The sequence below is a fragment of the Pagrus major genome, chromosome 21 (genome assembly GCF_040436345.1).
Source record: "Pagrus major chromosome 21, Pma_NU_1.0".
NCBI lineage: Eukaryota > Metazoa > Chordata > Actinopteri > Spariformes > Sparidae > Pagrus > Pagrus major.
In genome coordinates, this window is record NC_133235.1 from 18,030,510 (window position 1) to 18,041,387 (window position 10,878).

Consider the following 10,878-nt stretch of genomic DNA (forward strand, 5'->3'; position numbering starts at 1 on the left):
CCACCAGTTTTCAAGTCATAAACACAGGAGAGAAAACAATTAAATCAGACAAAATGGATCACCAACAAAAAAAAACAATTCTCCACTTGCCCCTCAGAGCTTCCATACAAACATGTTGTAAAAGAATAAAAAACAAGCCTTCTGTTTCACATGCAGCCGGTCACCCTGGACTCATCAAGACAACTGAGGAGGCGATTACCTGCACCACCAGTGAAAGGTACGAAACAAAAGCTTGAAATTATGCAATTCCTGCACACACGTAATCAAAATGTAGCTTTAGAAAGTTACTGCAAAATGTTTCTCCAAGAATTTAAGTTGTTTTTTGTTTTCGGAATTGGTCCTGAAGCTGTTTTACCAGCAGACATGTTATTTTTTAATTTCTCCAAGTGTTACCAGCTCTTCCCTCTCCTCTGTGCAATGCATTGTGGGATAAGTGTCCGTCAACAGCATACTCAAAAGTCAAGGGTTTCAAATGTACTTTTATCACCTCACCTTCTTAAACATCAAATTCAAGGACCCAACATGACATAGTTTGAGACAACACCAACAATTTTTATAATGAGAACTGGCAGACTTAGACGCTCACAGAAAACAAACAGAGAGGCTTGAATGTGTGGACACTTCTTAATCGTGCCGTGTTTCAGTGAAAACAGCAGGAGACACATACAGAATGCAGATCGTAGCCTAATTGTCAAGTAAAAAAATATTAGAAGAACTTTAATTTCTGTTCCTGCACAAAATATATTAATTCAAGCACTTTCAATGACCCAAGTCTATTTATATCTATTTTCTAAAACATTCAAGGCATTGATATTTTTGTCAAAGTCACAAACTTTCAAGGACTTGTGGGAACCCCTACACGCTGTTTTGATAATCTATGGGCATCCAAACCAGATTATATTAAGTATTTGTCTATTAAATGTACATTACTGCCACAAAATGTTACAAAACTGCACTGATATAGTATTTTTCTGACATTTATGAAATATCCACCCTGGCTGCTCAGCTGCTGCTGAGCAGCCAGCAGCACTTATTCAAACATTTCTAAGAATAAGAGCTGCTGTCTGACTCATTTTGTCCCAGCACCCCAGATCACTTTGTAATTGAATTATAAATCATTTTCTTCTCTCCCTTTTTGTTTGATTTTTTTCTCAGACGATAAGGAAGCCTGATTCATCTGCAGTACCTCCATCACAGCAGTGCCTTGACCCTCTGCAGCCAACAGGCCAGTCTTAAGTGATCCGTTCGGACACCTTTTTGCCTTAATTTAGTTTTAAACTAAACATGCCTCAAAGAATTTGGGACACTAGTACTGTATGTTTATGTGGTATAGTTGTGCTGTATGTTACTGACTGTTGATTCTTGTGTCATCTTATCAAAATGTAGATAAAACTACTTTATTATTAGATGGATGACTGAAATGTATGAACATTCTTCAATTTGTTGAAGAGGACCAGGTAAATTCTCAGCTCAGTAAGCATAAGAACAAAAAAATTAACTAACATTTGAGTTTTAAGACTTTTTTTCTCTCCAAAAAAATGAGATAAAACTGGTGAAATTATTACATCACACAGCATGTGCACAAATCCTAATGTTTTAATTAAAATAACATTTAGACTTCTTCTAAACATTAGTTGACAATTTAACTTGCTGGTGAATAAAGTTCTGAAGACACTAAAACTGTCAGCAGTACAGCTACTGAATATTACACTGTTTTTACCACTAACTCATAAATATACAGATTACACATACATGGGAACAATTACAGCATGCTAGAAAAATGTTGACTGTACAATGTCTGAAATAAATAGATGTGTATTTTTCCATGGTTGTGGATGTTTGTAATGTTGTAGTATACATATTTTGTTTTCTGCCTTTAATGTTAAATTCAGAAAATAAAGTTAAAAATTCAAACAGTTGCAGACATTTGCTTCAAACTGTTAAAATATGTTGTGCTCTGAGATAAAAAACAGTGGAAACACTGTGCGCTCTGTTTGATGAAGGTGGGTGTAATGGTGAGGAATTTAGTCTGTATTTTTGAGATGAGGAAATGACACCCGAATATGACATTCCTCTTTGTGAGGGAGGTGTGGGAACGACACATAACTGCTCTGGAAAATAACAGCCGTCTTTGAGAGAAAAGGTCTCGAAACAAACATTCAGCAGCGTCACCTCTCGCTCTCTGTGACGCTGCAGTAAACAAGAATGAGTGACCTGAGCAAAGTAGGAACAAGTTTTTATCTTTTTCTTTGCATTGAAACAGTCCAGTGGCTCACATAGCTAATGCTAACATGAAGCCAAACTGTAGCTTAAAATGTTCTGTAGTTACAATCTCCTCATAGAGGTTTGATGTTTTCTTCTCTGAATGCTCAAATTCTTAAAATGAACTTGAGCAACAGGTAACTGAAAACAAAAAAAGTCTCAGCATTCAAGAAAGGATCCTCGCATAGAGTACCATCTCTGCTCCAAAGCCTTTTGGGATACGTGGTCAGGAGCTCTCTGAGACGAGGAAGCGCTCCCTCTGATCAGGAACTATGAATCCTTCTTTCTGGTCACTCTCTCTCCTGTCGGACATGGCAAAAGACTGTTTGGGGTCGATCACCACCGTGGTGTCTTTGTCCTGACCAGGAGCTTCCACCTCGGCGTAAGAGGGGTGACCGGAGCCTCGCCTGAACTTCATGACTGGCCAGCGGGTCGGCCGCCGCTGAGAGGAGAGAGAAAGGCAGGAAATTAAATAAACACATGAGCTTGTTTGTTCAAGGAATATTTGATTATATTATTGAGAAAACATGCATTTTATAGCTACTAATTGTATGCATGAGATGTATGTTTCTGCCCTGTTAAATATACTTTTTAATTGCACCACGAGGGATGAATAAATATTACTACTGGATTTGGAACAGACACGAGCATAAACTTATTTCCTGAGAAAAGCCAGTGTTCAGGGCAAAGAAAAGGTTGTTTAAAATACTCAATCAAAAATGCCAAATATTTCCATCTAAATTACACAAAAAAAATGTTTAAAGATAATAAATGATTCACGTGGGTCGAGGAAGTATGACATGGCTTCAATGAGGTGGATAAAAAATGTGCTGAATATGGTGGAAGATGCAAAGGAAAAAAAAAAAGATTTGGTGCTGATACAGAAAAGGTCAGAAACTCAATATACTTGAAATTCATCACCTGGGAAACATGAATAACAGCTGCAAATGTCATACAAGTCTGGCAATAACTACTAAAGACCAGGGCATGTTGGTAAAGGGAACTTTTGATCCATCATTGGTTCTAGATTTATGTTTAGGCACCAACATTGATGAGGAGTCACCAAATTTCATGGTAATCTTAGTAGTAATCCAAATATCTTTCTCTAGATTAAAGTGTCTTTGGGCCCCTCATAAGACAAAATATAAATCAAACAAAATGTTGATTGTGATGAATTCATTTTCCAGTATCTGCATTTTGACATTAATTTTACGGGGAAATGAACAGAAAAAAGGTCGATAGGAAATTAAAATTGCTCAGGCAAATATGCAAAATGTGCTAATAAACAAAAGAAAAACTAGCAGCATGGTTCTTTCAGGGTATTATGGAGAACTGCAGGTGTCACTGACCTCCATGAAGAAGAGGCCGGCGCTGGAGGTCGGGTGGTTGTACATGTAGACAGACATCAGAACGGCTGCTGCCATGACAACCATCATCATGATGATGATGCCTGCTAGTAGACCGATCTGCAGCCGCTCATCACCCTCTCCTGTGGTCCCCTCGTCTCCTGCTGTACAAACGTGATGACGAGACCCTCAGTGACAATCATAGACTGAAAGTCACTGTGTGTAGAATCTGTCACTGTGTCTCTCTGATAATATGACAGGGGTTGCTACCCTCCACTCTACAGATCTAACTGGGGCCTAGTCCACATGTACACGGGTATTAGAAAAACAAAAATCTCCATCCAGACGAGTGTTTTAGCAGCCTTTCAGAAGTGATCTGTGTCCATACAACACACCTGAACAGGCATATGTGTGTACGGAAGGGGCAGACGGTGAGGTTCGCCCAGGGCGTCATGCAAGCTAGGACCGCCACTGTGTATGTGTGGACAGGGCTAAAAACATCACAAATGTGCAGATGTTCTAACTTGTTCGGCATATGCCATCAGAATTGAAATGATGAGATAATCACAAAAATCTTCACACGTGAACTGTTTGATGTCACACTGAAGTTTCAGGCACATCAGATGGAAATATAGACGTTTTGAGTAAAAGTTAACTTACGTGCTTCATTGATGTGCAGAGACATCTTTGAGTCATCTAGTAAAGAAAATAAAGACATGTTGTTATGGGCTGTGTTTTTTTATCCACTGATGGTTCTGTAAGGAATAAAAGACATTTCTCAGCAAAAGAACTGGCTTAAAATTTCAAGAGATTGACCATGTCTAATTTTATTGTAATGGAGTAGCTTTTTATTTACTGTAGTTTTTTTCAAAGTGGATCCTAATAATTTAACTGAGTACAAGTCAAATCTCAAGTGCCAGTTTGTTTCCCACAGCCATCACAGCAGTGGTGGGTCCAAGGGATGTATTCTATTTTAGTAAAAATCAAGTACTTTATAAGATCTAAATATAAATATATAAAATAAGAGCTAAAATATCAGTAAAATAACAGTGTTTTTGTTTGAGGACATTTCAGCTTACAAACAATGGCCCCTACAGACAAAAAATACAGGCCTCCTCCATATTCTGAGCCGACCACAGAGATTCACATACATTAGCATTAACATTCAGCAGCTGAGGACACTATGCAGTATTTAACATGGCGCTGTATACACTCAGCTATGAGCTAACAGAGGGCTGGGAAATAGCTGACCACTTGACCCTCTTACTGTCAGACTTTACACAACACACTGGGCGTGGATCCCAGCAACAACAACAAGTATTAATTCATGAGATGGTAATGAAACCTGCCATGCTTTGGGCTGTAATCTGTCCTAAATCTGAAATAAAATGTTTGAGTTTCAGACCAACAGAACACACACATTTTGTTTACTGCAGCTTACCTTCTGCAGGTTTGCTGGTCGGAGGCTGTGGAGTGAATAATTTTCTTCTGCTGGTGTTGCTATGTGTGGAGGGGTTGGTGACAGTGGATGACATTTTGCTAAGGGGGGTGGAGGTCATGCTGGAGGTCCTCTGCTGCATCGTGGTTGTCGTAACAGGAGTGGTCGTATGTGTGAGGTGGTGAGATGTGGTGTTTGTAACGTCTGTCATTCGGAGACACCGGGGATCCCTTCTCTGTAAAAACAAACATCAGTAAACTGTTTTGCAGACAGACACAAGTTACAACGAGTTAAACTTTGTGTAGTTTACTGAATTGAGGAATGATGAGAACCTCCTCCAGGCAGCCGAGGTCGACCCAGTCCTGTCGGTTACGATCAAAACCACTGGAGCATCTGAGAAGAAAGCGACTATTTTCAATGTATGGAGAGTACAGAGGGGCAATAAATACACATTTACCTTCCCAAACATACAAGATGCTGTAATTAATCAATTGGTTGTCAACTATTGAATTAATCACCAACTATTTGGATAACTGGTTAATCAGTCATTTTTTTAAGGACAATTTTTTTTTCAAAATTCTTGGATTCCAGCTCCTTGTGAATATTTTCTGGTTTCTTTACTCCAGTATGGCAGTAAACTGAATATCTTTAGGTTTCGGACAAAACAAGACATTTGAGGGTGTCCTCTTGGACTTTGGAAACACTGATCAACTTTTTTCAGCATTTTCTGACATTTTACAGACCAAACAACTCATCGATTAATCTAGAAAATCATTGACAAATTAGTTGATAATGAAAATAATTATTAGTTGCAGCCCTAATTGACAAGGTGCTTGATGAAAAGATCAGGTGTTTGAGGGATAATTCTCGGATGGCATTGTTTGAATGGCGTGGATCATGTCTAACATACTGACTGACAATTTATACTGCAATAGGGCAGCATGTTGTAAAGCAAAAGGAACAAAACAAAGATTTAGTGAATTCTTATTTTTAAAATAAATGTTGTGGTACAATATGTTTTCTCTGACTGCTTTCCAGTTTACCTTTGTAGCCGACTGCACCAGCTACAGTTAAAGCCAATCTGAGAAGTGACACATGGACCACAGCTGGAGAACTGGAGACATGCTGAGAATAAAGAAAACAGTCAAGACCGAGGAGGAAGAGACGGCTTTGACTTCTGTAAACTGAACCTAAATACATTTTTACATTCCATCCTGCAGCACAGAGCTGACATGCAACTGCTGCTACTGTAGTTCACTATACTCAGTTTTTACAATTTGACAGGCTAACAGAAATATAACATGAATTTATATAATTATAATTTGTTTTGCCATCTTAGCAGCACTGTAAGTAAGATTAACTTACTCGGCAGAGGAAGCATCTCCACAGCTGTAGAATTGGAGATTTTGGACTTGAGGATGTTGACTTTGTGATACTCATAAATGGTTCTTCTCCGAACATCTGGAGCATGTCAGAGAGGATATGATGTTGTTAAAGACCAATGAGATCCAGTGTTTTGATTCTTAAGTAAAATTAGTTTTGCAACTCACTGGGGATCTGCTCTATCTCATGAAGCACCACAAAAGCATCCGACAAGCCCACTTTGACAGGATGGTTCTCAGTGTTGATGTTGTTGATGTCTATAGGAATCTATAAAAAAGGGTACAGTATATAATTAAACAAATTTCACAGTAAAAGAAGAACACAGAGAAGAAAGAAGTGTCACCTCTTTGTATGCAAAGATGATGCGTCCGTCGGTGTGCAGAATGGCCTGAAAGGTGAAAGTTCCCAGACTGATGTTGTCCTGGAGGTGAATCTGGTTCCACTGAACCACTAATGCAGTGCCTACATGATAGACATACCATATGCACATTTATTTAGTACGTTTTTTTTCCAGCAGACCCACAAACAAAAGGCCACATTTGACAGATGTCTCTCTCTGTCTCTCTTACCATTATCAAAGTAAAACACAGTTGAGTTTTTGGACAGACTAGGGTCAAAATTTGCCATCAGAGGGGCGATGTACTGAGTGGCTGTGAGCAGTCGGTGAATTATATCTCCAGTGTAAATGAAGCCTGTGAGAGAAAAACAAGCAGAGGTTGCCATCAGTCATTTATTTGCAATGCACAGAGATATTCACAATAATTACTGGAATGGTGGACGACTTATGGGACAAAGAGCCCCACACACAAACTGCTTCACTCACAGTAATTTTACATCTTTTTATGTCATATTTTTGTAGGTCAACCTCGTTCTTACATTTCTTCTGTTTGAAAACAGACCCTCAACCTTGTATTTTGCTCAAGCTGTAAATGAAGTAAGGTTGTATGGAGGCAGACTCACACAGATCACACAAATTTGATAGTATAGGCAAAAAATATCAGAGAACATCAAAGAAAATGTGATGCAGGTTACAGCCTCTTTAAAGCAGCACTATTCTGAAAACAAATATATTTAAATTGATTTACTTATTTAAAATTTGACCTACTGTAACTTAAGTATGACCTGCTGAACAAATATAAAAAAATCCCTCTAAATTCATATAATGTATCTCTATATGGTATGAAGCTGCACAATAAACAATTATTTACATTGACAGTATGTTGATTATTTTCATGATTAATCGAATAGTTCAGTTTACTGTCGTAGAGGAGTAAGGAAACCAGAAAAAAAATACTTTTTCTCTTAAAGAAATTACTTAAACTGATTGATCAATTATCAAAATAGTTGGTGATTAATTTGATAGTTGACATCTATTTGATTAATTGTTGCTGCTCTATGCAGTATATACTCTTAACCTACTTTGATCACAGATTGAGGCCTCATAAAAAATTTAAATAAGAAAATAAATCCTGTGTCATGTGTAGTTAAAGACTAACCTTCAGTTGCCACCGTTATTTCCTTTAGTATGTGACCGTAGAAAGGGAAGTCGAAGGAAAGATTCACTCTCTGGAGACAAAGAAATAGTGCAATATAAACTGTATGTTAAGGATAGTTTCTCACATACACTGACAGCACAAGAAAAAAACTTTTTTTGTTTTATTGTGGTGCATTTCACTCTGTGTTCTTAATTCGATATTCAGAAAGTAAACAGCAACTGTAATACCCTGATAAACACTTATTTATAAAATGTCAAAATAATTTGGATATCAAAATCTTCAAAGTATTTCTATTTCATTCAGGAAAGTTAAAGTAAATACACAAATGAAAAATGAATTCTTCTACAAGACGTATTTAATTTAGCATAAAACGCTGACTGTCTGACTGTTTATTCACAGATTGATTTTATACCTCAGCTTGTCTGTGGGTGCTGGACAGGACGCCAAAGACCTTCCACTCATCCTCCTCCGTCTCATCGATGTTCACCCACAGCTCTTTACCAGCTGCGTCTCCAGGACCGTAGATTTTAGATGTGTAGTAGGCGTGATCGATGTTCTGTCCAAAAATGTAGGGATTGAAATGCTTTAAACATACATTAAACCAGTGTTAGGGACAGAAACTGTGGAAAATGAATCAAATGTAATTCATGTTGGAGTGATGAAAAGAGGGCTTTCAAGCTAGCTATAAAGTTTCAGTTTAGCACCTTTGTCTTTGGAAAAGTATAACATGAACCTATTTTGTTCATCGAGGAAACATGCCAAAATCAAGGAATAACATTTTGTTGCCAATATCCCTAATATTACAATTTCTGGTTCCAAAGAGGGAACACATTTGAGAACCACATCTATAAATATTTCCATTTGTCTTTGTTTTTTCTTTCTTGCTTATATAGTCAAAGGCAGTTATATGTACTTATTCACCATGTTTATTAACATCTAAGTCACCCACATTTGAACATGTTACCTAAATGTCCTGAACTTCCGTTCCTAAAAACCTAGGAACTAAAGTTTAAGAACTAGTTTTCCCACATCTGCTGAACCTGAATTGAATTGTCCCTGAACACAGGAAACACTGGCACATGGACTCATGACAAAATACATAAATACTTCAAGTGACAACCTCTTAGCTGTAAATAACTCTACCACAATATGTGTAGAATTGTCGTGTCCCTGTTCCATCAGCAGGTCTGGATCTGACTCCTCTGGTTGGTGCTCGTCTCTGTAGTGACCCCCTGCATCTGCCTCCCAGCCAGGGGCCCCAGCAGTCGGTCTGGATGCCCACCCTCTCTCCCTGGGCTTGTTGTTCCCTGCGACTACATACGAGCTTCCCTCTGGAGGAGACAGCTCCTGTGTGTTAGTGCGGTAGACTCCTGAGGAATCAAAGAGAGGAGATTTATTATTATTGTCGTAATCACATTGTTTGATTGTTTGAGGCCTTCACACATCGAGCAAACATTTCAAATCATGAAACTTCCAGCAACACTCCATAAAATTGAATAATATTGTCACATAAAGAGAACTAACTATTAAAAGATAAAACAATAAGGCATCTCAATTTTTATAACGGGCAATTTATAATACGATTATCATTTCAGAAATGTATCAGGAAAACAATACCAAACATTTGCTGCTTTTTTTTTGTTTTAAATAATTGAAAATAGAAAATCTTTAATAATTTCAACAAAACAATCTGTTTGAAGACTGAAATTGTGCTTGACAGTTTTAAATCAGTTTCAAGCATTTTAGAAATATAAAGACCTGTAAATAAGCAGCTGCTCATTGCAACTGAACTTTATTCACACTAGGACTGCAAATAAAGATTGTTTCCATAATCAAATATTCTGCACATCATTTTCTTTCTGGCACTTCACATATATGGTACTGACAGTATGGAATTTTCACAGACATAAAGCAACTTAACAGGGAAAAAATAGCGTATAGTGTATGTTAAGGGAATTAGATGTGGAGAATGCCTCATTGAACACCTTAAACATCAGTAAACAAACTCCTCCATCTTCTCCTCACATGGAACAGGACATAAACAATTCCCCCAGCGTGCGCCATGTGGCAAACATGCGTGGTCACCCCGTCATTCTGCCCTTCCAGTGACAACAGTGTGTCCAAACTTTTCCCTTCACAGCAGAGGGTGAAAGCATGCTTCACATTCTTCACACCAGCAGGTCCAGGACCAGGCATGTGAGGCCCGCCGGGCAGCAGTGGGTGTCTATATTTTTGTCACATGTTGGCCCTGTTGCTGCAGAGGCCTGATAACCTTCCACCTGTGTGTTAGTGTGGTGCGGGCAGTGTGTTGATGCTATATAATCTATAGTAGCAGTGCAGATGTCAAGAAAACAGAAGTTAGAGAAGCTTTATTGGTAACAAAAAAGTAGTAACTGCTACTGCCACTGAGGGCTGCTTCTGTTTGAGACTATTAAAATGCCCAGTCTGTCACCAAAAGTCAGATTTTCAAAGCTTACCGGTTGCTTTTGCAATATGGTCCACTTTTTTTATTTTCACTTCAAATAAACCAGATATTCCATAAGGAGTAGAAAACCACACATACTGGCAAAACCAGGGTCAAAAACAGCTGCTTCAGCTACACACCTGAGCCTGATTACACCTTAAATCAGTTCCTTCAAAATAAAGTATCTCCACCTGGTGGTCCAACATGGCAACACAAATGAACACAGGTACATAGTGCCCAGTGTTGTTAAAGTCATATTGAGTAAAAGTAAAGATGTTAAAATATAGCTTAGTCAAAGTGCAATTCACCTATACGAATAGTACTTAAGTAAAAGTCTATTGTATCTGATATGACATGTACTTAATTATTAAAAATAATTTTCTGGCAATTAATGTACTTATGGATAAAAAGTAAAAGTAAATTAAACATACATTTATATGTATTTATAAACTGTATACTTGGCGTTATCTGACTGGCCAGTTATCTGAT

The 10,878-nt window shown here is 38.0% G+C and overlaps 2 protein-coding genes across 7 annotated transcripts in view; one reads left to right on the top strand and one right to left on the bottom strand.

The window, feature by feature from the left end:
• myripa (myosin VIIA and Rab interacting protein a) overlaps nucleotides 1-1,554 on the top strand; it is a 28,556-nt gene extending 27,002 nt beyond the window's left edge. For all 4 annotated transcript variants that reach the window (XM_073491822.1, XM_073491820.1, XM_073491821.1 and 1 more), the window contains 2 exons: nucleotides 157-217; nucleotides 1,156-1,554. In XM_073491822.1, the coding sequence (XP_073347923.1) occupies nucleotides 157-217; nucleotides 1,156-1,162 (68 nt within the window). In that variant the 3' untranslated portion in view covers nucleotides 1,163-1,554. The remainder of the gene's footprint in view (nucleotides 1-156; nucleotides 218-1,155) is intronic.
• Nucleotides 1,555-2,219: 665 nt separating this feature from the next.
• plxdc2a (plexin domain containing 2a) lies at nucleotides 2,220-10,495 on the bottom strand. 3 transcript variants are annotated; one of them, XM_073491826.1, is made up of 14 exons: nucleotides 10,403-10,495; nucleotides 9,069-9,295; nucleotides 8,338-8,508; nucleotides 7,926-7,995; nucleotides 6,999-7,121; nucleotides 6,773-6,891; nucleotides 6,597-6,696; nucleotides 6,412-6,507; nucleotides 6,090-6,171; nucleotides 5,379-5,439; nucleotides 5,050-5,281; nucleotides 4,269-4,304; nucleotides 3,612-3,772; nucleotides 2,220-2,704 (listed from the first exon to the last, which is right to left on the bottom strand). In XM_073491826.1, the coding sequence occupies exons 2-14, from the start codon at nucleotides 9,102-9,104 to the stop codon at nucleotides 2,489-2,491; spliced, it is 1,503 nt and encodes a 500-aa protein (XP_073347927.1). In that variant the 5' UTR covers nucleotides 9,105-9,295; nucleotides 10,403-10,495; the 3' UTR covers nucleotides 2,220-2,488. The 3 variants fall into 3 exon arrangements, with proteins under 3 accessions (XP_073347927.1, XP_073347926.1, XP_073347925.1); XM_073491825.1 differs by lacking the exon at nucleotides 10,403-10,495 and having other exon boundaries at nucleotides 8,338-8,481; nucleotides 9,069-9,189; XM_073491824.1 differs by lacking the exon at nucleotides 10,403-10,495 and having other exon boundaries at nucleotides 3,612-3,769; nucleotides 9,069-9,189.
• Nucleotides 10,496-10,878: the final 383 nt, after the last annotated feature.

What these genes read in the sequence shown, in the direction of transcription:
- plxdc2a (XM_073491826.1), bottom strand. Translation starts at nt 9,104, where the DNA reads ATGGAACAGGGACACGACAATTCTACACATATTGTG. An exon ending in TGTGTTTTACTTTGATAATG is followed by an intron (nt 6,892 to 6,998) that starts GTAAGAGAGACA and finishes TCTATCATGTAG; the next exon opens with GCACTGCATTAGTGGTTCAG. An exon ending in TGGTGCAGTCGGCTACAAAG is followed by an intron (nt 5,440 to 6,089) that starts GTAAACTGGAAA and finishes CTTTCTTCTCAG; the next exon opens with ATGCTCCAGTGGTTTTGATC.